A 26,592-nucleotide genomic window follows, 5' to 3' on the forward strand; every position below is an offset into this window, starting at 1 on the left:
TTGGGGAAAATGCTTTTTCTGTGTAACAGGAATTATGTAAATGTGACTAGTGGTAATGTCATAATCCCACCAGAGCATAGTTTATGTCATAGCGAAATACATGTCTGAGAGCCATCCGATGAGTTGTAACTGTTATTTTTTACAAAGCTATCATCCATAGAAAGAAAACTGGTACTGGCAAAATACTGCCCTCTCAAATATATTGACTCCATGCAGAATTGAACATTTTACAACCAGAATCAAAGTCCAAGAATGTGATTAGAAATTATTCAACAGATCTGAAAGTTTCAATGTTATAAATTGTTATTTTCAAACAAGGGTCATTTAATAAAATGTAACCCCAGTAAATAATAATAGCTGGTGCTGGATTTCCATCCTATGTAGCTACACACACACACACACACACACACACACACACACACATACATATATATATACACATACATATATATACACACATATATGTCACTGTATATGTATACACATATATATATATACTGAAGACAGAATGTTCTATGTGATTTGTCATTTCATTTTTAACAAAGTGCTAAATCAGAGCGGAATTACATTTTTCATACAATATTTAATGCGACCACATTAAACATTTAGTCACCTTTAATATAATTATTTAAGAGCCAAGTAGATGAAATTGTATTTCACAGAAACAAGGATAAGTTAAGATTGAGACACAAAGTATGTGCTCTAAAGTCACTGGGAAGCACTTGACCACCATAATAAAGATAGCCAAAGGTTTCTGACCTAATTAAAAATAAGGAGTCATATAAGAAATGGCTTTATTACAAAAAATGTAGTGTACATGTGGCTAACTTCTATCATCGATATACCTCTTGGCTATTTTATAATAAAATTGGATATAGGGTTTAAATTTCTTTAGAAGTTAGTGGCATTTCTTCCTATTTCAATCTGTGACTTAGGGAAGGAATTATCTTCATGTGATAGATACCCTTTATTTCTTTTCATAATTACAATTAACCAATCAGTAGTTTAGCACTGATACAAAACATAGAGGGTATTATTTAGGTAGCGCTTTGTGTAGAAGACATCACACTTCCAACCCCAGAATTGGGCACAGGTGAGCCATTTATAGAGTTTTTAAATACTCTATTACCACTCAAGTCCCACATTATTATTACCTAACAGTAATTCAATTAATGTGATCATCTGTAACCTAACAAAACCTCTGAGTGAAGTTTCTCCCTTCTCCTCTTTTTTTCCCGTTAGATATGCAATTCCAAGCAAATGTGCAGTATGCAGTATTGATTTCCAGTCTCTTTTTAAACTCCTGCACGTCTGTGCTATTAAACTGAGACAACCACATCAAGATAGAGTCTGTCATAGGATTCCCTGAAGCACAGAATGAGGAGGAGACTGAGCAAACACGACCCGGGAAGGCACCAGTTGAACCAAGACAACTCTGTAAAACAAAAACATGCATTCGTAAGCATTCATGTGTCACCAGCAGGACACCACCTGTATGCTGAAAGCAATCTGCTCTGAATTCAAAAGCACTTCGAATCAATGCACCCTGGAAGGCCTGAAAACTGGCTTTCAATAAACAGTGACAATCTGGAGTCTAAGTGATGCATGTAATATATTACAGGGCTTTCATGTGGAATATTTTAAATCAATATTGTTAATAACTTTCAATCAATTTAATCCACCTTGACTTTGGCGGCAAAAAAAAATCTATTACTTCAAAGAAAAAATCAATCAGCTTTAAATGTTAGTTTGTTAATTATTTTTTAAGGGCCCTCTGTCACCATCACTCTTGTCCTTGTTTAGAACTATCTGATGGATTAGAAAGACAAATAAGAAAATCACCTGAATTTGGAGATAGCATTTTTATATACTTTTTCTTGGATAAAGACATCTAATTCTCAGCAAAAATATCGAATAGTAATCTTTGTAGAACAGATGAAAAATATATTAAAAAATAAAGTAAAACATAAAAAATTAATCTTAATTCTACTCTCAGAAAAACTACTTTGAATATTTTGGTTTATTTCTTTCTAAGTCTTTTTTTTCTACTAGCATAATAGTTATATATGATGCCAATTACCAGAAAACCTGTAAGAATCATCTAAATAAGCAATTTTGTTGTGATCTACTTTAATGGAATTAAGAACGTGCTGCTTCTTTAAAAAAAAAAAAAGGCTTGCTCATGAATTCACGACCCTCCAACGGGCCAATTCTGGGTCTCCTGCTACTCATACCCATTGGCCAACTGTGGCTGCTCCTTCCAGCTCCAGTGACCTTGAGACATGCATCTGTTCAGCTTCCCTCTATCCCGGCCCCCCTCACCAGTCAATCCTGAGGCTTCGAGTGCAAAAGTGAACAGTTTCTTCACATAAAGAAGTTGGTGGTGCTGGTGGTGGTTAAGATGGGGGATAATTTCTCTAGTTTAATAATTTATCAGTTTCAATAAAAAAAAAAAATGAAGTAAACAAGTTCCCTGGTACATTTTTTTTTCCTTTGGGCACTCCTATAGGTTTTTAGTTTCCCTTTGTACTTCTACAGAATGCTAATACTGCCTTAATCTTCAAAAATAATACTGAAGATTTCCACACTACTGCTTTAGTTTAATCCATAACTCATATGGCTAAAAGAGCAATTTATGCTCAGGAATGGAAATGTGAAAACCACAGGTAAGAAAAGGTGCTGAAATACCCCTTTTCTGTAACATGCTCACAAAAGCCACATCTCCACCTCTCAATTTCCACATTTTAAAAGTTAGACATGCTATTACATGGCATGTAACAAAAACATATATTTCAGTGGTATTTTCATGCAAAGCTGTTTTCTGTGCTTTCCTTGGATTGAATACAATCTGAACACCAAGAAAGTCTATAACCTCTGGGATCTTGTTGTTATTCTGATATTCTCTGAAATGACACACCAGGTGTTTTCTGCTTTTATATTAACCACGTATAGCTTTCTGGATTTCTGATGATAATTTTAACAGGCAAAAGGAAGCAGTAAAAAAAAAAAAGAAGGGAAAAAGCAGCAAAAATGATGACAACAGCATACCTTTTGTAGTGCGCATGTTGTCTTTAAGGTCAAATTTTAAGCAAAAACTAAAGAAAGAGTACGTGACAAATTGGTCTACAATGACACTTTCTAAACCTAGAGACTGTATTTTATGGGGGGCTATAAGAACATACATGAAGCAACGACCGGCTTGTCCTTGCTCTTCCTAAGCCCAGTCAAATTTTTGCCAAAGCAAAACTTTGTCCATACTAAGCGAAACTTGGTCAACTATTGCCAAAGCAGACCTATTATTTTTATCACAGTTGTAAAATTATTCCTTCTACCTCAGTACAGATGAAATCTTTAAAAATGCCTCATAATTGCTCTCTAGCGTCATGGTTTCTTGGTTCATTTTTACTATTATGCCTCTCCCTGAAAAGTCAAATTCATCTTTCAGTAAGTTCTCTTGGCTCAGTCAACTACAAGTATTCTTTGAAATTTTTTGCCTGTTCAGAAAGCAAAAGGCCAGAGACGGAACCTCTACATCTTCCCACTGAAGACTATTCACATCGGCCACAGCTTAGGTGCTCTAATAAGCAGGAAACGGCTTGTATCACAGTTTCATTAGACTTAGCAGTAGCAAAGTAAACTGCTGTCCTTTCTGAGCCCAGTGTCATATGATGTAACTGAACCAATGGGGTCCTGACCCATTGAAATTTTCTTATTCTTAGCATTTAAATCTTTTAAAGTGAGCAGTTTTCTAACATTCCTTCTCTTTGTCCTCAGCTAGAGTAAATATAAATCCATACATCAAGCTTCCACAATTTGCCTCTATATTTCTGATGATTATCTATCATTTATTATATTGCCTACAGCCTGAGTATGTTCTATGCCAATTTACAGCTTTAGACAGGTGCTATGTTTCACTCTGTGAAGTGGGCTCCGCACCAAATAGTGATGCTCTGAACTAATTAGTATTTTGCTTATCCTCTTCCCTTTTCTTCCAGAAGCACTATTATACTTTTCACTTCCTCTTTTCCCCTTTTGATGCCATGCTTTCGGTTTCTATCACCTTTAAGTACTTATCTGGTTCCAGATACCACCCCACCAGAACTAAACTTCTAATTTCTTTGGTGCTTTAACCAGAATTATTATGATTTAACAAATGTTTCCATTTTCACTTAAGAGGAGCCAGCTGACATGATTTCACAGGTAAAATTACTTCTCAGTGGTCCACATCTGTTAAACCTGCCTCCCACCTCAGCCAGCCATCTCAATCTCTTAAGTCACAATGTTGCCTCAAATCCATGGTTAGCTACTTCAAAATAAAAGGACTGAGATAAAAAAAAAAAAAAAAAAAAAAAAAAAAAAAAAAAAAAACTAATGATTTTAGCCAAAACGTGCTGCAAACCTTCTAGAAAAACAAAAACCCCAGATAATACAAACTTCAAAATAAGTTACAAACTATAAAAGAGAACATTAGAATACATTTCAAAGCATATAAAAATAAATCAGCATTCCCAAATTGGTTTCATGTGTGAAATTATTTGAGTAAAACCACTCTTCTGTCTGAAATAACTCACTGAGGTTCTCAAAGCAAACACAGGAAGCAACTCCGTTGTGCAAATATGCTTATATTAGGGAGCAAGTAATAATTTCTTCTGAAAGTGATCATGAAAAACTCAAGTCAGACATCTAAGAAACTTCTGATACTGTTCCAAGTACCCAGAGCAGAATCAAAACAGGACATGGGACCCAGGGCTCCAAAAAAGCCAGTGGCATTGGTATAGAGTCCTGTGTGACATTCGCTATCAATGATGGTGATGGCCATAATCTGCAAGGAAATCACCACTGGAGCCTTTCTTGCTAGGCAAGCCAATCTAATGTGATTATGTTGAGGTTAGTCTGTACAGCCCTGAAAAACTGTCTCTGACACAATCACCCACTAGATAGCACATTGTGGGGAAATAAAAACTTTAGACAGGAAGGTTAGTATTTCTTTGAGAAGTGACCTAAAAAAACCACAGCCCTTAATAATGATTAAAAATCAGGCCTTCCAATCATTAAGTAATAGTTGAATTATGACATATAACTTATCCTCTGAGTTTTTCAAGTTTTAAAATGACTAAATTATGACATTTGAGCACTGGCTTTAATGGAAGGAAATCAATTTATCATAAAAAAATGTATAGGGTACTAGGCTGTGGAACTAAAGATTATTTTTAGGAAATAATTTTGCGGAATTTTCTGATTTGCAATTTAGGTACCATCGTACCTCAGATATGAGACATGTGGACTTTGGCTATAGGACTTTGGGGCAACATTGATTCATCATACACGAAAGAAACGCAACACTGTTTTCATAGTTCTAGTAATGTTAGCCTTAGAGGGATGCCCAGTATATTTGTGTGTATTCATTAGACACACTCACACATAAACATATAAAAGTATTTCTTTAAAATATAAATCTAGATATTTAAATTCTTAATACCAACCAGCTAATTATTAAGGAGAAAAGAAAATAAACATTTGGTGAGTGCCAGTTATGCCCTGGGGTAGGCTCTTTCCCATATATCTTCTCATTAACTCTCTAAAATGTCAAAACGTCTTGAGTTTTTTTTTCCTGAAAATCACCTTGTTAAATTAAAATGAACTATTATCTAAAATTTCATTTTTCACAATATTCATGGAGTTTGGGCAGAAACCTTTAACATCTATACAGACACATATAAGAACATGTGATCAGAAAACAACCAAAAAGAGGGAAGCTTTTTCCCCTCAGCTACATAAATCCTTGATTATAGTCAGTGAGACAGGAAGTATCAGAAATAGTGCTAAGTGTTTCTTCTGCCACCTATGCCAAAGAAACAAAAATATCTGCTTGTATCTGGTCACTCTATATCTGCAAAATGAGAAATGAGCACTGACTGCTGTGAGTTCCGGTTAATTCATGCCAGATGCCAGGCTCTTTTGAACAAGTCGAAAGCTGCCACTGGATCTAGGACTGCACTGGGCTCTAAACTGATCAGTAAATACGTGTGATATTCTAGAGACCACATGCAAGAGGTTCATTGGGGATAACATTATCTGTCATCTATTGCCTTTAAATACTGGGAGGACAAAACTATTTCCAGTAGACAGGAAAAAACCACACTCTACTAGGCTGCAGGGATCACTTAGCAAACCTGTGCCTATGAGCTAGAAAATTGTTTCTATCACCTGAAGGGGCAACACAGCCATCTCTGATACTTTACCAAGCAAAAGAGAGGCACTGAGCCTCTAAATTGCAACTGTGACATAACTGAAGTGGATTAAGGCTCATATATAACGATTGTTGGGCAATTCTGCTCAAAAAACTCACCGTAAGCAAAGACCTTAGTCCAACACCTGGTGATGGCATCTTCCCTGATGAAAAGACAGTAAAGAGTGGTCTGGCTTCATTTAATATCACTAATATCACTGTCTTTCATATGATAAACCAAACTCACATCAAGTTTAGCAAAGCTAACATGTACTTTATCTGTATTACTGATTGACAGAAACAACCTGGTTTGTTGTTAATTATAGTAAGGGATAAATATAGCATTTGGATGCTTTTTGCTGTTAGATGACAGTGCTATGCCAAAAGTTGTCTAAAATTCAGGGCGGATTCTGTTTCATCAAGGTCGAAAGTTTTAAATATTTATTTCCCAGCCAAGGAGGTTACTCTTGGAGCATTACATTTTAGAGCATTTCTTACATTTGAATCATATAAATTAGATTCTTCCATGTACAAATTATCCAAATTTATTGACCTTTGATGTGTAGTTAGGAGAACAGTAACCAGGGGAAACAAAAGTAATAATATTAGATTGTTTAAGATGAGGGCACAAAATGGGATATAAACCAAGGAGAAGTTAATAAAAACTTTACATTCAAGAATCACAAGTATAAATTCTTATTTTAACATGCAAAAAAACCCTAGATGATTATGCCCAAATTTTCTGAAATAGTAAGACAGAATTTGGATCAGAGAAGAGAGACTATTGGAGAAAATCAAACAGCTGCAAAATGGAGTCACTGTAAAGCCATGGACCCCAACACCAAACAGGCTTGCCTTCCACATGCCTAGCAACCTCCCAGCTGTCCCGACAGTGCCCCTCTCACACCTTCAAAGGTTATTTTAAAGTTTCATTCTCTCCTTAAGCTCTTTCTCGATTTTCTTCCCACCAACTCTTAAAAAATGAACTGGCTTCTAAATAAAAAGGTGGTGCCATCAAGAACTGCCCAGACAATGGACTAGTGGTTACCAGAGAGGGAGAAAAAAAAAAAAATGAAAAAATAAAATCTAAAAAAAAGATAAGAATGAGTGAAAAAAAAAAAAAAAGAGAAGCCATTCCACTACAAAAATAAAAAAAAAGAACTGCCTAGCAAAGGTATCCCTGCCTCTGTGTCCGCTGACTCTGCCTTCTCTCCTATCTCCTTGTGTCCATGGTGAACTCTTCCACTTGGGTTTAAGACCCCATCCCTTCTTTTGTGAAAGATCTCCCTTTTCTTCAAAGTGTACCCGTGGGTTCTAACTTCAACCTTCCTTTCACTCTATACCTGCACTGACCACATGTAGCTATTTAAATGTAAACTTAAATTAATTAAAGTGAAATAAAATAAAAAACCCAGTTCCTTAGCTGCACTAGCTTCAAGTGGCCAGTATTGGACAGATAAAGAACACTTCCATTATCATAAAAAGTTCCATTGGACAGTGCTGTTCTATACACTCTATACATTTTTTAGGTGACCTCTCATTCATTCCTAAGGCTTTAAACTATGTTCCCTTAACATTAATCTATACCATAGTTAAGAAAGTAGATTGTACATATTTTTTAAAAAAATCAATATGCCAGTGGTTCTCAATGAAAACCTGCATATTAGAATCACCTGGGGAGCTTTTAAAAAATAAGTTTATTGAATCAGAAATTCTAGGGGGTGAGGGTGCATTAAATGAAGCTAGGATGCATTTAAAAATAAAACAACTGAAGGTACTTTCATTTATTGGCATGTGAAAGCTTAAATAAAGTACTTTGCCTTACTGAGAATTCTCCACATAAATTCTCTGTACAGCAGGGCCACAAACTCTCTCATAACACATTTAGGTAGTAAACAAAAAGTCAGATTTCTTACCTGTGTGATAAAATGTGAGAAAAAATAAAAGTACTCCCATGAACATATTACTTAAAAAAGTGACAACTCCACAAGTAATCCCTTCTGGAACTGGGTAGACAGTTTCCACGAAAAGCTCAAAAAATATAGGTATACTGCTATTCAAGAACACTCCCAGGAGAATACAGGAGGCATACAATGTCACTAAAATAAAAACACAAACATTTTAGTTTTTCAGTAGCAGCAGTGAGTCATATCAGATAGATCTTCTGGGTCTTCTCTTTTATAAGTATTGACTCTGTAATTTCATCTTTTTTCAATGGCAGTTGATAAAATTTGACAAAGCAGCATACGTCTGTCAGCTCTTTGTTCAGGTTTGTGGAGTAGAGAGGAAAAGATTTTGTTGCTGGATGATTACCAGTTTATGTGCTTTATCTTTTTGGTGGATTATTCCAAAGCAAAGAAATAATTTTACTATAATAATATAATTAAAAGGATTCTTCCCTCTTAGTCACACTCCTGGCAAATAGAAGGATAGATAAAATATAGCAACTTAATTAGAAATCTAGACTTATTTTATAATTTTAAAGAGAACTTAAATTCTAAGATTAAATGTAAGAAACATTAAATGTTACTGAACATTACATATTTAAAGAGACTGGTTAGTAATAGCCCTCGAGCACAAAATAAGAATTATTCAGTATGTAATTTCTGGAGGAACACTTAAAATAAAATTAGTTCTCAATTTTGGAATGAGTTTTGTATCAATTTTTTTTTTTAAATTTCTAACTTTTTGGAACACAGAAAAAATTTTCACCCAGAAATACTTAATTAATAGTGGTTAGGATCCCTGATTAGCCAATAAAAAGCCTATTTAGCCATACTCTACAGTAAAATTTTTGAATAAGGATATTCTTCTTATTCTTAGAAGAATGTTTAGAGAAATGCACCCAACTCCAAATAATTTTACTGTCTGCATACAAACTTTCATTAATTTTAATTTAAAGGTGAAAACAGAATTAATGAGGAAAAACCAATATCTCATTTAGAAATCTAAAACGTACCTTCTATAGACTGATAAGTATATCATACCCTAATGATGAGTAAAATTTATTCTAAGCTTAAGGTTACCAGGAAAACATTTTTAATAAAAACATTTGTTAAGAAAACATTTTCTGTACAGGAAATGCAGGAAATGAGGGAGTTACCCTAAATCTGTTATGTATTATTCATAGAATTTATCATAATTGATTACAATAATCGACAGTCCATGACACTGTTGAAAGGGCAAACAAATAGTATCCACTGTTTTCTAATAGAATTCTTCCAATTTACCTCTACTCTTACTTTCTCTTCCAATTATACTGGTCTTTCAGGATTAAAAAATATTTAGTACATTCTAAAAACATAAATGGCTGGTGATTACTCTTTCTTTGAATAGAAGACACATATTAAAATAGAGAATACAAGGATGACAGTGAATAAAGAACATATTGCTGGCTGAACCAGTGACCAAATTATCTACAGAATTAAATGGAAAGCATCTGATACTTACAATAAATACTGTTTAAAACATGAAGTAATTTTCAAGAGAGTCTTAAAAACAGAACAAAATCCAACACCTGATGCTCATTGTATTTTTGCTAGATGTAGATCATGTAAATCAATCAACACATCTATTTAACACATGACTAATTAGTGGTCCATTAGGAAATGTAGGGATAGAATATCACTGGTAGCTTTCATAGAATATTCTACCTACAAAACACTTTATAATAATTTATTGGTCAGTTGATAATCAGAGCAGAAATGGCTATTGACCCAAACACAGATGAGCCCAGGAATTAAAAACAAGACAACACTGAAATAAATGACAGGGAAAAGCAAACTGTTAAGGACCAGAAAGTGCTACTTTTAAGTAAGAATTCACAAACCAGTGATGGAATTACCATTTTTTTTAGGATCTATGTTTGGAAATAATCCTTCAACACATATTTCTCACATGTAATTTGTAATCAGACAAATCAAAATGTAATACCCGAAAATGAATAATAATTGTCATACAATAAAATAATTGCAAGTTATAAAAGAATGATAATATAATGAAGAGGACATACTGAAAGAGGACTATCAAAGTCTTGAAAAGACAGATTTGATTTTATTGATTTTTATCAAGTATGATATACAGAGAGAAGAGGGTGGGGGGAAGCAGAGGCCCTCTCTGAAAACTCCTACATGGCCATGCAAATTTCATGTTCATTTCATGCTTATTACAAATTTCCTATGGCTTCATTTCATGCTCATTACAAATCTTCTGATTTTGGTTTCCTAGGTATCTAAATTCTGGGGAAGGAACAGAAAACCTTTATCACTGGAAAGATAAAATTTCTATTGTCATTAAACTCTGTTGATGGAACTAAAATTCAAATTCTGGTGGTAGTCTGAAAATGCCTATCAAAATAAATAATACACTTGTCGTTTGAGCCAGAAATTCCAGTTATAGGAATTTATCCTACAGCTGTGCAGGTACAATTATATAAAAAACACAAAATGCAATAGTTTGTAGTACGAAAAGATTAAAAATAAGCTAAATGTCCACCAGTAGGGGGTTGGTTGTTTAAAACTTTATCAAACATTGAAACAAAGGCATATTATGTAACCATTAAAAATGAAGTAGCTCTGTATGTGCTGATACTAATGACATCTAAGATATGTAAGTAAAAAAGATGTAGAAAAGTATGCTATATTTTTAAAAAGGATATACACACATTTGTAAATGTATAGAATTATTTGGGCATATGCTCAAGAAACTGACATTCGGGGTTGCCTCTAGAGAGGGAAACTGGGGGCCACAGGAGGGTGGACATTTCTCATTGTATACCTTTCATCTACTATTTGAATTTGACTTTTTTCATTATGTATATATCTTAACTATTTAACAAAAAAAAAGAGAGAAATTTTGTTGGTAATGAAATAATGAATTGGTAGCTGATTCATGAAAGTTTGTTAGCTCACTGACTCAGAAATGGTTATCATGGGGTGAGTTGACCCATAGACACGATGTCTACACATAATCAGGGGAGTCACATAACCAGGCCTCGTGCAGGATCATTGACATAAACATCCCCACTTCATTTATTAGAATTCCTACTAGACATAGGATAAATAGGTTGTGATGAATAACTTGAGACCAATAATCAAAAAGTGAGTATTTTCATTTAATTCTCTTACTCTTGATGTTTGCTTCTTGTATTACTATAAAAATGATGACCAAGAAATTGTTTTACACTGAATGGATAAGCTGAAATCAGTGTTTATTGCAGAAACTAAAGACTCAAAATAATTTACACAAGAAAGGGTTAAATTAAGATCTTCACATTCAGAACTGGAAAGGTGGTTGTGTCAGGACTGATGTAATATATTCCTCCCCAGTGTTCTGGGGCATGCATAAAGTAGAAACTGATTATTAAGAGTCTGGATTTGACTTTCATTTGAGTTTTCAGTTTAGAGTCTGATACAGTGTCTTTATATACTGGTTTGGCAGATCCAGTGGGTGAATGTCATCTATTAAAAGTCAGGCAGACAAGATAATTTCCTGCTTGTCAGAGAGGGTTCAAACTACATGATCATTAAATATTTCCATGACTTTCTAGAGTACTGATACTAAAATTATAACAAACTGCCTTTCAATTAAAAAGTCAAGGTAATTTAGCAGAACAAACACAATGCTGATGTAGAATTCCTCCAAAGAAGCTAATAAAATTCACAGGCCCATAATTTAAATAGCAAAAAACACTCAGTCCTGTGTAGCACAAAATACAATTATAATGGATGTGTTTCAAGAACATGTATTAGATCATAACCCTGCAAGTACTGCTCCCCAAATCCCTGCAGCATATAATAAACCAAATTACTAAACTTTAGGGAAATAAAACTATGTATGAATACATTTTTGTTAACCAGAATGTTCAAATCTTAATGATTAGCAGTTATAAAACAAATCACAAGATTTCAGGTAAGAATAGGAACTATTTCCACTAAACATTTAATGAGAGTTTCCAGATGTCATCAATAACAATAATAATTTCTAATCTTGGATTTATATAATTTTAAAAACATTTTTTGAAAATGCTTTTAAATATATTAGCATATTTGATCATCCTACCAACTCTTTGAGATAGGTAAGGTATTTTACAGATTAACTGACCAAAGTTCTGCAAGTCAAAACAATTTATTTAGAAATAATATGAGTCAGCAGTGTTAATAATATAATTAAGGCCTACAGAACCTAGCATATTTTCTACGAAGCCACTGTGTCAGACTGGAAAAAAAATAGTGAGGCTTGGTATTTCTTTTTTTCAGTGGTATTGACATAACAGGCATGCTTCCCAAATCTGTATTCAGCACAAAGCTGGAAGTGATTGCACATAAGACAGATGACAAAATCAAAAATAAAGCACCAAAAGGTTACGAAGAAAGAGATGAACTTTAATCATGATAAATATAAAATGGGTCCAAAAAATTAATGGTTAGCTGTATAAAAGGGAAAACTTTAGCTTGAGTCTTTTCAAAACCATTTATCAGGAGCCTATTATATGTAAGCTGCTTTGCTGGAATAGGACATATTCTATCCTCAAATCTCTCCTAATCTAAACGAACATGATAGATGCCTATTTGCTCAGCAGCCATTTATATGCACAGTGTTAAGAAGATAATTATACACCATTTTCCTAGAAAAAGCTATGTCTAAACATTAGAAACAAGGGCCTCACAATACTGGGTGCTGAGAGAAGCAGGAAAAGTGTGCTAAATTCTAGTAACAGTCTGAGAAGGACAATGACAAGCTATGGTAGGCTTAGAAGACAACGACTATGCTGGTCAGTGGTGTGGAATCCATGTCCAATGAGAAAAAGTTATACGAACTCGGGGATGTTCAAAGGCCAAGGCTAGACATGACAAATTTCTTCAAATGTTTTGAGGGCTGTCAGTGGAGCTGATTTGCTCTGTGGAAGCTGTGTTGTTTCAAATCCGTTATCTCAATAGGAGAAAAGAATTTCCCCAAATCCGGAGCTCACTAACGATGGACTGGTAATGTGTTCCCTTTTTTGAGAGGTATTCAAGTTGCAGTCAGATGTACATATGTCTGGATTGTAATGGAAGAGATGCATTTATTGAATGATAAGTTATATCAGATGATAACCAAGGTTCATTTAAGTAGATCAAAACAAATTTGAAGACGTGCAGATAGGAGAGCTTAACTAGGATGTTAAAAACAAAAATCTTACAGGTGCTTCTAGGTAGATAAGAATAATAAAGAATTTGTTTACAGTTTTATTAAGAAGTGTTATCAATAGGGATTATAAAAGAACAATAAATTTTTATTTTGAATTATTTTAAAGATCAAAGTCAGAAATTTCCCTAAAAGTAGGTTTATAACATTAATACATTTTATTGGATAAGCTTTTATTCTTGTGCATACTGACCAAATATTTATTTTATGATAAAGTTAAAAAAGTTAACAGGGAATTAGACCTTAATTAAAAATATTTCTTACAACCTAAACTTGACAGTGCAAGTGAAAATACTCCCTTTGGAAATAAAGAGACATGCATGAAGAGAAAGAATAAATATTTACAATGCTACCTACTAGCTTTTTCATAGGTTTTGGGCATGTTGAATGATAGACAGAAAACATACATTTGTACACACACACAGCGATATACATTTCTATATCACTGAGCTGTGCCTCTCTCCTCAGCCTCACATTTTCTTTCTAAAAATGACTGCTGTGGCTTCGTGATCTACCACTAATTAAAATATGCAGTGCATGAAACTGCGGTTCCAAAAGAGGATGGGGGCATATTGTGCTGCAATATTCACTAATGATGATGATTTTCTTTCTTTGTGTTATTAATCTGTGGTGTCCCTTGTTTAGCCTCTTTGCTGGCATAGCTTAGTCCTATAAAGGTTGGCAGTTATGTTTAGAATCTCTGAGAGCTGGAAGGCAAAGTAATTATCTTGCAGAAATGAAGCACAACTAATAATCCTTTGTAATTGTAGGCCCAGAGTAGAGACTGGTTGTGAAATTAGATAGCGTAGGTATAGGTTTATCAGTAACTTTCAAGGTCCTAAAGAATCACTTATGGTTCTGAAGCAGGCAGTGTACTATTAAATCATGGAACACTGACTGATCACCTGGTCAAGCCCTCTACCTTCAAGAAACACAGATTCTGCGTGAAGACATATCTTCTTGAAAATCACACTGATAAACAGTATGATCTTCCTCAATAGGCCTTTGAGCATTTCATGACTCTTACATTTAAGGTTTTTCACAAACCTATTCTCTGCTTTTAATTTGTTCTATTTTTTCATTCTTGATCAGACAATCATGAACATGAGTAACAGTAACTTTTAGTTCATAAAATTTAAAATAATTAAGTCACTCCTAACCTTTCCTTAACACTTAAAATCTCTCATTTCCTTAATCATGTGTATTTCTTTAATCATGTTCATCATATTTTTCTCAATTTCCCCATTTACCCCTCATTTTTGGACAAGTGTATGTTTTTATTTCTTTGCATGCTATCAAAATGGGACATAATTATTTTAATAAATGTAAAATACATGAAGAGGATTATATATTAAGAGGATATATTAAAATATATTAAAAGGGTTACTCTTACAGGCCTTTCAATACAACCAAATATGTTTTCTTTCTTCAAACATCACTTGAAGTCAGTTTGTAGTCAGCTATTGCTCTTGAGGGGTTTGTAGCTAGCTAATTATCCTTACCATCATGGCATCCTAGTAACTTGATTTAGATGAAGAACCTCTCCCAAGGCAACTTCTGTTAAACACTCAATTTATATTGTTTCAGCAAACTCATCACCAAAGTGCTAACATTTTTCAAAAAGCCATTTCAACACATTCATCTGTTTTGTGAAAAATCGCCGTATGAGTTGTGGCAAACAGGGCTAGACATCTAGTTCTCGAATAAGGTGAATAATATATTTTCATAATTTTGTTCACAGCATAAGCTTCAAGATTTTGAAGCTCATATTATCTAGTCACAGGTTTATTTATTTGTCCTACTGTAGATACTTCAATTAAGAAGCTTAAAATAGAATTTTAAATATTGAGTTTCCCTAAGGGAATAAAAGCATACTGTTGACAGCCTCCAAGAAGATGTATGTAAGTACATATATCAAACGGTGTGGTTTAACAAAGAATGGAATGACCCAGTTTTCTTCTGTAGAGATGGCAACAATAATATCAAGATCAGTGGACTACAGAAAGATTGCAATAGAAGGTCTTGGTAGTAGTAGCACTTATAACACGTGGGTTGAACAAAATTAGCTTTTTATCACGTCAATGGTTATAATTAATGCATATATTTTCAAACACTTTTCATGTAGAGTCTTCTGATATATAAAAAACAGTAATAGAAATACTAAGTTTGCTAGAAATGAGAATAACTAGATATTTTCCTGATTAAAAAAAAATGACTGGTTAAAAAAAAAAAAAACGAACTTGCCATTACTGACTTTAAATACCAGCCTAAAGGTCTAGATCTGTCTATAATTAGATTTTGTAGTAAGTTCCTTTTACTTAAAAGGAATTAGGTCATATTTTTATAAAGACAGTAAGAGTATCTGTGACAGATTTATTCAAATTCTCTACTGTTCCATTAAAATGTGCCCTTTTGCCATCCTACAGCTAATGCTGAATAACAAGACTGGCCATAATTGCTATTATTGGCAATAAGTCATATCTACTGAGGTTCAAAATGGAAATAATGTATATTTCATTCATTCATTTACTCATTCATTAGTTACTCAGGGCTTGCGACATGTACTGGGGTAGGAACTGAGGTCAGAATTTATAAGGCACAAGTCCATGCTCCAGATTTTCAGACTGGTAGGGGAGATTAAACATATACTCAAGTAACTACTTAAGTGATATCGGGAAGGAGAAAAAAAAATATTATAATTAAGAGAAGAAATGTGAACAAATCTAGTCCTCAACCTAGTATATTTATAAAACATAAATACATAAAATATTAAAAATGAATCTTTCAGGAGTATCTAAGTGATATTCAAAAACTGACTTGCAATTGAAAACAACAATAGAATTTATAATTAAGTAGTTTTTAAGATGGCCACATCGAACTCAACCTTTTGATTCTGGCTTTGATCTAATTTAGAATTCTGCTTTCCTTTCTGTCCAACATAATGGTCTTTAAGGACGGACTGAAAAAATAGTCTTGACCAGGGTCAATTGTATCACTTTTCTTTTAAGATTTAAAAAGATGTATTGTTTTCAAATATATACTTTTTCTCTGATTCTAAAATTAAACATGTTCATTGTACAAATCTCAGACAAAAAAGGTGGTAAAAAATTAAATTTATTCCCAGTGCCTCCATCCAGAGACAAAACTGCTAATTTTATGTTAAGTAGAAAATGCATAAAATTTAATGAATGTACTCTCTTATAATGAATATTCTACACTTAAGGGAAAGAAATCTGTTCATTAGGTACTCATGACAATGTTCTTGTAAAATCTAACAGATGCATGCTTGACATACAGTATCACAAAAAAAATCTGAGTACAATGTCACGAATGAGAAGAGTTGTAAACTATAACTGTTCCACCAGAATGTTGTACAACTGCTAAATGATGAAATTATACCAGAATAAAATAAAAAAAAATTCTGGCCCAGAACACTTTCCAAATTTCTCAAAATCCTAATGTAGGACTATTAGTGTATGAAAGTACACGTTGTCCAAAAATTATTACTCTGGACAACAGGGCTTTACAGGAAAAGCAATAAACCTTTCAGAGGAGAATTCCCAGCAGGATGGCACAGAGCAGAGGCTTCCAGACCTTCCTTCTCAGCACCTTTAGTGTTTCAGTAATTTTTTCATGGGGCCCAAAGCCAAAATAAATAGCTAATAATTCTGTTAATTACACAGTTAGGTCCAAACAATTTAATAAATATACATGTCCTAACAATTTAGTAGCTATTTAAAAAATAATACCAATGCATGGAAAGTAACGTATTTTTATTTTATTCTTAAATCACCACGAGTACTTACTAATGGGAAGCATATCTGATGGGCACTGCACAGCTTCTCAAATCTTGAAATCAGATTGACATCACCACCCTCGTTTCCTGTTCTACACTGATTTTCTGTGTGGTATTTGCTTTTGATATCACAGCAACTGCAGAAAAACTAACTTTGTCAAGATAGGATGTTATCAAAAAGCAGGATCTAATACTGAAAGAGGGAACTCTGTTGAGTCAGAGATTTGCACAGTATCTGACAGATGTGGAATATCCATTTCCTTTGGAAATATAAAATAAACCTGTGTTGCTCTTGTGAGTTTGCTGTGGCATTGCAGGGCGGCTGGCTTGGAGCAACTTGATAATCATGGGGATGGGGCAGTCTTGTCCTCTTGCCCTATTAATACCATGAAAGTAGTAGATACTCCCCCAAAAATGGGTATCTTGGAAAGATTTGATGTCTCTGCTGTATAAACTGCTGGTCCTTTTAGTACACAGTGCAGAAGTCCAAATTGGAATGTGCAGTATTCCTTAATTATCTGTAGATAAAAGGAACCCTCCTCTCATGGAGTCCTATGGAACATATACGCCACTGGGTATTCGGCCTTCTTTCAGACTTGTTTACTCCTAACCATACAAGTGCTTGTTATAGCAAATAATCCTATAATCCTGCACTCTACCTTTACAACAAATAATCCTACAGTTAAACACATAATCCAAAAGGTGGGTGCAAATGAAATAAAAAACACAGTAGTCCCCCTTATCTGAAGTTTTGCTTTCTGTGTTTTCAGTTATTTGAGGTCAATTGCAGTCTGAAAATATTGAATGAAAAATTCCAGATATAAACAATTGGTAAGTTTTAAATTGCACACCTTTCTGTGTAATGTGATGAAATCTCACATTGTTACATAACTTCCTGATTGGACCCCCCCTGGGATGTGAATCACCTCTTTATCCAGCATATCTGGTTGTACTTGCTACCCATCCATTAGTCACTTAGTAGCCTTCTCAGTTATTAGATTAACTCATGATATTGCATTACTTGTGTGCAAGTAGCCCTTATTTTACTTAATAATGGCCCCAAGGCATAAGAGTAGTGATGCTGTCAATTCAAATATGCTGAAGAGAAGCTGTAAAGTGCTTCCTTTATGTGAAAAGGTATGTGTGTATAGGATAAAACATAGTGAATATAGGATTTGATACTCCCCACACTTACAGGTACCACTGGAGGCCTTGGAAGGTGTCCCTCTCGAACAAAGAGGCACATCACATGCATTTTAAACAATTTTTTTGTTAAAATAAAGAAAAAAAATAACAGAACTCTTTCGGTTTAGTAAATAATCTGTCATAGTAATTTTACAAGAATCCTTGTGGTAGGCAGAATAATGGTTCCCTACTCCCACCCTGCCCCGAAAGATATTCACGTCCTAATCCTTGGAACCCATGAATATGTTACTTCACATGGCTAAAAGGATTAAGGCTACCAATGGAATTAAGGTTACTAATCAGCTCACTTTGGGACAATATGGATGGACCTTGAGATAATCATGCTAAGTCAATTAAGCCAGACAGAAAAAGGTATGATAGTATGTGGGATATAAATCTAAAAGCAACAAACAAATAGGACAAAAAACAGAGACTCATGGACATGGACAATAGACTAGTTAGTGGTTACCAGAGGGGGAAGGGGTGGGAGAGGGAGAATGGGGAAGTTAGAGGGGGTAAAAGGGGTCAAATAGGTAGTGACAGAAAGGAATCTAACTATGGGGAGTGAACACACAATGCAATATATATATGCCTTACTGTTGAATTGTATACCTGAAACTTACTGGATTTCGTTAACAAATGTCACCATAATAAAAAAAATTATTATTATTTTTTTTAAAAAGGAAGATTATCCTAGGTTATCTGGATGATCTCAATGTAATCACTCGGATCCTTAAAAGTAAAAGAGAGGGCAGAAGGTGAGAGTTCAGAGGAAAATGCGACCTTAGTAGAAAGGCACAGATGATGTAGTGCGGGAAGGACTTGACAGGCTATTTTTGGCTGTAAAGATGGAGGAAGAAAGCTACAAGCCAAGGAATGTGGGATGCCTCTAGATGACAGAAAAGGCAAGGAAATGGATTCTTCTCCAGAGACTGCCCACACTTTGATTTTAGCCTAGTGAAATCCAAGTTGGCCTTCTAATTTACAGAAATGTAAGATAATAAAATCTCGTTGTCTTAAATCACTCTACCTTTGTGGTAACTTGTTACAGCAGTCATAAAAAATTAATATAGACCCCAAAATGATACTAATAACAATAAAAACAACAGCTATAAAGGTTTCAGTTCAACTGAATGGCTAAGTAAACTGCCTCTAATATACTTCCAATAGGTATTTCTAATAAATTTTGTTTTGTTTTGATTATGTAATTAAGACTAAAAGTAAAATAAACCTATAGGTGCTAGTTCAAAAATTGTACTAGAGGGTACTTTAAACATCATAGCTTTTGCCTTTATTCATCTTCCTTACTGTTTCATAATGACGTAATAGCTATAAAGAAGATAAAAATCTTTGTATTATGCTCTGATATGAATGTTAAAAGAATGTAAGCTTTTTCATGCTATATAAGCTTAGGTTAAAGATTATACTTCTTTTCATATGTAAAATACCAATGAAAATATTTTTAGTTATTTCTTGAGCTCTTTTTAGATGGAATGATAGTTTGATGGCTGAACAAGGAAGACTCGTTAGTATATTTAACAACTGCTTATAGAAAGGAAGAAAAAGTCCTACTGTTACAGTACACATACTTCTGTGAACTGAAAATATTTTTTCAAAATTCAAAAGTCTATGTTCACCTGTGGTTAAAGGCAGATGTGTGATGCTGTTCAAACAGGTTAGGGTGAACCACGTAGATGATAGTGTAGCCCCAGAAAACAGGAGGAGAAGAATTAGTTTCAGCATACCCCTGATAAAATCTGCAAACCTGAAAAGAAACAATGTTCTATTAATTCTAACTGAATTTTTAAAATGCAGCTTAAATCAATGACATACTTTCATTTAATGATAATTTCTTGAAGAAATTTCCATATTTACTTTTAAAAGAAAGTTTTTAAAGTTTTTTAACTGATACATTTTGTATGTGTGTGATAAATATTACTTTGTGATAAATGTTCTTTTTCCTCTTACAAAACATAAAACATGATCTCTGTTCAGGATCTATAACTTCTAGGATGGATTCTAAGTTTTTAAATGCTACTTTTACTTTATGTTTTTCTATAATTTCCAAACATCCAATAATGAGTACATATTGTTCTAGTTTTAGAAAATAGGTTAACTTGTTGACATAAACCTGCAAAGATGGCACTCCCAAGATTCAAACTCAAAGAACAAATGCAAATGCATACACTAGAGTTTTTGGGGTCCTGCAGAATCTGTCTCCACTCTCCCTTTGCCTTACTATGCTCCAATTGAACAGCCCTGCTCACCGAAGAAAGCCTCCCCATTCCACCTCCATACTCTTATTTTCTTCATAGCACTTACCTCTATTGGAATTTCTCCAGTTTTTGCAATTGTTTATTTTTTGTCTTCCTTATCAGATTGTAAGCTTCATAAGACCAAGAATATAGCTCCGGAAGAGTGGATACTATTCCTCAAAGCTGTGACTACTGTTTCAGTGCATTTTAAATTCCTAAAATCCCTAGTTTTTTTTTTTTTTTTTTTCCCCTGAATTAACACGAAACTAAAAGTAATCTGGTAGAGATATTTATCATTTAGTTATAACCAAAAACTTTCATTTGTCAATTGCTATTCCTCATCTACTGATTAATGGTTGATTATATCGGCATAATCCTCTACACACAACTTATTCTGTCCTTTAGAATTGTTCCTATTGTAAAAAAAACAGATCCCATATGACATTTACCATGTTTTCTCTCTGAAGTTTTTAAAAATTGATTTTAATTTCTATTATAATTCTGTGACTATTCTTCTTAACACTTTCAATACTATCTTTTGTTTTGTATTTATTTGATGTGATATGATTAATCATGTTTGTGTTACCGAGACTCAATGACTTTCTGTGAGAGCTGCTGCCATCTTTTGGTGAGAAAAATGAATGCACCTTTGCCCAAGGACAGGTTTGTTCTCAACTACGAAAGTTAGTTAGTTCATTGTCAGAAAATTCTTAGCTCCACAGCTTGACAGAAACATCCCTCGAGAAAATCTAAACACTTTGTTTTAATTCCAAGGTCACCAATCACTTTTCTGATTTATATTTTGGTATGCTGCCTGAACTTACGTGTCAGATAGGCCGATGACCAGGTATGAGAGAATAAAAGAATTTTCTGGTGCAATCAGTGTTGAATGAGGTTGAACAGCGAGAAAGTTTCACAGGGCCAGATCACCAAAGAATAAACTGACCACTGTGGTCTGCTATTTTTGGAGACCTAGCCTTCTCAAATGGGCTAGTACCATCAAAGTATACTGTTAGGACAAAAGTGGTACATTTAGTAGTGACCTTTAGAAGCATAACTACAAAAAAAAAAAAAAAATTACCCAAAGCATTTATGTTTATAAGGAGGTTCTATTCTAAGGATCCCCAAAATGGAATTATTAATATAATTAAAAATTTTATTTTAGGCCTAGGAGATACTTGTAATTGATTTCAGATCTCTGAGTAAGGGCAGTACATTTCAACAAATTAAAAACACAAATGTCCTCATTCGAATTTCTCCCTCTGGTTCTATTTCTATATGGTTAAAACTAAGGGTTTATAGAAAAAAAAAGAGAAAGGAGAATGTGAGATGTCATTTATGATATATAATGGTTCCCTCTGACCTATTTGGTGCTCAAATAGAATTTGGTAAATGATGACTCACTCTAATTGGCTTGGACATTTAATTAGAAAAGTTAGATATGATTCTTAATAAATGTGATAAGTTACTGTATTTCAGTATCAGTACAGTTATTTACTACATATAGCTATCTTCCTATTCCTCTCCTTTAGCTTTTAGATTTTACTCATATTTTCCTAACTTATAAAAACCTCAGATAGTGATTTAGAAATTACAGTGCCAATTTATTCTTTCATTATCCCAGAAACACTATGTAAACTTTAAGGTCTAATATTACTTTAAGGTATAATATTATCCTGTATCAATCATGCTTAAGTATTAAGATATCAAGGTGATTTATCTATCTTATTTGACTCCCCCAAATATGTAAGTAGATTCTTCCTCTTGGTAAAGTTGACTACCTAATTTTGTTTTTGATTAAACTGGGTAAAATGATTTTGGAAGTGAATGAGTATTATCTCTTTGAAAACATCAAGAGTAGTTTTACAGACAGTCACCTACATGAATGACATTTTCATTCTTTTCTTTTTTTTTAGAATAATGACACTTTTTCCTTCTATTGACTCATTCTAAAAATGTGTTGTCATAATGTGTTAAGATCACAGGCAGTTTGATGAAATTGGAAGTCTTTATGGACATTTTCATTAAAATGGAATAACAAGAGGGACATCCCTGTCAAAAAAAGTCTAGAAATAAGTTTATCTGTTAATCAGAACACTGTCTTTTCACAGAAGATCCTAAACATGCTCTTACAAATTATTCTTTTAAATTCTTTTCTATTCTTGATAACTATCAATTTGCCTTTATTACTGTATCACCTTTCTTTGGGTTCCATTTGTAGATGTTGTTCTCCAATAATATGGAGAGAATCAGCTTAATTACACTAAAAATACATCTCCAGTCTCCAAAAACATTTCAGGACAGACCGCTCTTGAGAACGTTTCTTGTAGCAGCAAATTCTACACACTGCATGTCAATTTTCTTATACCTGAATGAGTGCTCTTCTCTGACCTTTGCCTATTTTACTTTTCCTTGAATTTTAACATATATTTAGGGGGGCCGATTGTCCCTTTGAGCTTTTCATTTGTTTCTGGCCACTCACACATTTAACATAAAATATTCTTACCTTGCCATAGCTATTCCAACAACACAGCCTCCAACTAAGGACCAAAATCCAATCCAGCCAGCATCTACCTGTTAAGAAAGTGGCAGACACATTTAATATAAGACTATCATATTGCAATTTAGAAAGCATGAAAAAAAAACTTCTCTAGTGAATATGTTAGTAAGTAAATGACAACAAATTTAGGAAATATTATTTAAGAAAATGAATCTAACAAAAGAATTCATCTGTGACTAAGTAAAATGAACTTATTTAAGTAAATATATCCTTAATTAACTTATTGAAATATTTAAATCAACAAAATAATCAATGTCGCAACAAATAATTTTCAAATATGTTTTATGTGCCTAGCTTTGCACTAGGATCTCGTAAGAAAACAGGAAAAGGACAAATGACCTCAAAAAGTTTAAACATAGCCAACATAGAGAAAACTACTAGAAAATAATTAAGCGTTAAAATATCTGGCAACAACCGAAGTATCCTACTATAGATGATTGGATAAAGAAGATGTGGTATATATACATAATGGAGTAATAAAAATGATGAAATATTGTCATTTGACAACATGGATGGATCTTGAGATAATCCTGCTAAGGAAAATAAGTCATACAGAAAGAGTTGAAAACTACATGATTTCACTCATATGTGGGATATAAAACTGAAAGCAAAAGACAAACATGATAAACAGTACTCACAGACAGTGAGTACTCACAGACAGTACTCACAGACAGTGAGTACTGTTTAGTGGATTAGTGGTTACCAGAGGGAAGTGGGGAGGGGAGAAGTAGATAAGGGTAAAAGGGTTCAAACATTTGGTGACAGAAGGAAATCTAACTTTGGGTGGTGAACACACAATGCAAAATATGTATGACATACTGTTGAATTGTATACTTGAAACTTTGATTTTATGAATGTCACCCCAATAATTTTTTTTAAAAAAAAATACGCCAAAACGTCTGGTGACAAAATGTATTACCAGAACACAGATGGGGGAAGAGCAATATGGAGTTGAGGGTTGAGCACCTGGGGAGACTAGATAACGAGAATTTGAATTGGTTTCAAATGTATAGCTCACTCTGCTCTTGAGCAAACATTTCCAGACCTGCTATGTGCTAGCTTTGCGACCCTGGGCAAATTATGTCTTCTTATGTATAAAACGGACTAAATGAGATAAATTGTATACAGATCTTAGATCACTGGTTGGCATACAGGATGTGTTCAATAAAGGCCAGAGCTGTCATTCTCTGATGATGCTTCTCCATCTATCTGATGTCACATCTCTTTCCTACAATCAAGTTTCCTATCAAACTTATTCAGAGCTATCTACAAATGCTACTTTTATTTCCTTGTCACACATGTATCTTTAACTCATTATGACTTGGTTCTGTTTCAACTCGCAGTCTAAGCTTCAGTTTTCTCATTAGTAGAATGGGGATAATAAAGATCTTTTTGAAATTAAGTTAATAAATGTAAAGTGCTCAATACATGTTAGTTGTTACCACTGGAATTCTATGTGTCCCTAACAATACTGGTGCCATCTGTCTCCTCTTTTCTCTTCCCACATCCACCACACTTGCTTATTACCTTATTTCTTACTCTGGATGCCTGTAATAGCATCATGAATGGTCTCCACAATCTATTCTTCCTGCTAGTGCAAGAGATAGTTACTGACTTTCCTTGTGCTTAAAGGATAAAGTTTAAACTTGACCTGGCATTTGAGAGCTCCCCAAACTAACTTCTACCTTTTATTATTTTCCTAGTCATACGAAGCTCTCATCAGTGGAAGGAAGTGAGCAGAAGTGAGGTTTGCTACCTTTAGGATAGAACCTGGAACATAGTTGTATGCCTTCCTCCATGCTTTCTTTCCCTTTTTGTCAGCAGGAATCCGGATGTGGTCACCCAGCTTTACCCATTTAAGGACAAGGTGCTAACAGACAGAAGATCTGCAGAGTGGAAGCAGTCTAGGTCTCTAAATCAGTATAAAAAAAAGAAATTTCCAAACTATGAATGACTGTCCTAAATTATTATGCAAACTGTCTTAGATTGCTGTGTGAATGAGAAATAGATTTCTTCATAAGTCTCAGAATTTTGGGGTTCTATTTCTTACAGCCGCTTAGCCTACTCTAAGTAATACTTTGTACAAGTCCTTTGTTCTACTAGTGTTTGGTGCCAGAAGCAAAGATAAATGCTCTCTGGAGAAAGAAAATACCTTGAAGCTTAAATTATCTCTACATTTTGTTTTATGTACCATTGGCATTTGGGGCAAGAGAATCCTCTGTTCTGCAGAGCTGACATTCTCATTGCAGAGCATTTAGCACCCATTGTCTTAGGCCTACTTAACACTATTAGGTGCTCGCAAACATTTCTGTCTACACTCTAGGTGAGTGAGATCCTCCTGTGTCAGGCTAGGGACCACTGTGCATCTGACTTTACCGATCCTGGTCCTTTTTTGGCCATCTTGTGCTTTTCTGCTCCCTTCGTCCACGACATTTACTTCAGTTAATAACATTCTATTTGGTATTACAATTTTTTGTTTTAATGTTTTTGCTTTCAAATAATTTTAAATTTCTCTTTATTTAATCCCTGGTATGATTTATGGTGTCTATATCTCTCAGAGTCTGTACAGAGAGAGATACTTGGAAGAATTTCTCAGGGTTTATAAGATGAAGCATGAGATCTGCAAAATCAGAATCATTTAAATGGGTGCTGCTTTCTTCCTTCTTGAATACCTACCATCCAGAAAAATAGGTTAGGAAACTAAAAGAAGACTTCCTTCTTATGGTGAAGGTATACTCGGTGATTTGGATTAATAGTCTGATTGAGAACTAGAAAATCTGGAGAAATCTGATGGCATCAAAGAGCCAAGAAGAAAATTCAGAATTATGGAACTATGATGCAAAATGGGAAGGAAATCCAGGAAGATAAACCTAGTATTTGAGGACACTTTTCCCTTAGAGGTGGGGTGTCTGATGATTTTTTTAAAAAGTGGCTAACCGAGTAGTTACTGACATACTCATTGACCTAGGAAAGAAAAAAATATATAAGTTTGGGGCTTACTGGAAGGTGGGTGGCCTTAAAAAACCCCCAGCCTTTAGCTGGGGACTCTGAAGGGCTTTAACCTAAGAGTACTGTGAACTGGAAATAAAACAGTAGTATGAGGGACTGAAGTCTAGCTTTCAATGATCTCAATTCCTCATACTAGATTAAGTAATCCATAGACTCCTTCAAGAAAAACATGTTATTTCTGGAGGAAAATAACATCATCTTGAAGCTTAAATTATCTCTACAACTTGTCATACACTATGTCTAGCACTCGATAAAAAAATAATAGAACACATAAGGAGATAAGAAAACATCAGTGAATACCACAAATATAAAAAGACCCACAGGGGATCCAGTTAAAGAAATTATGAGATACAGACTTTAAATGACTTTTAAA

At 34.1% G+C, this 26,592-nt stretch overlaps 1 protein-coding gene across 2 annotated transcripts in view; it reads right to left on the reverse strand.

Annotated features, from left to right (window-relative positions):
- Positions 1-516: 516 nt before the first annotated feature.
- SLC49A4 (solute carrier family 49 member 4) overlaps positions 517-26,592 on the reverse strand; it is a 66,823-nt gene continuing 40,747 nt past the window's right edge. Inside the window, exons 6-9 of one of the 2 annotated variants that reach the window (XM_016159367.2) lie at positions 23,157-23,224; positions 20,033-20,160; positions 8,146-8,328; positions 517-1,435 (exon numbers count right to left, since the gene is read on the reverse strand). In XM_016159367.2, the coding sequence (XP_016014853.2) occupies positions 1,320-1,435; positions 8,146-8,328; positions 20,033-20,160; positions 23,157-23,224 (495 nt within the window). In that variant the 3' untranslated portion in view covers positions 517-1,319. Of the gene's footprint in view, positions 1,436-8,145; positions 8,329-12,591; positions 13,268-20,032; positions 20,161-23,156; positions 23,225-26,592 lie in introns of those variants that run through there. The other variant, XM_016159368.2, reaches the window with a different exon arrangement.

This window comes from Rousettus aegyptiacus, unplaced genomic scaffold (genome assembly GCF_014176215.1).
Source record: "Rousettus aegyptiacus isolate mRouAeg1 unplaced genomic scaffold, mRouAeg1.p scaffold_m13_p_4, whole genome shotgun sequence".
NCBI classification, from domain to species: Eukaryota; Metazoa; Chordata; class Mammalia; order Chiroptera; family Pteropodidae; genus Rousettus; species Rousettus aegyptiacus.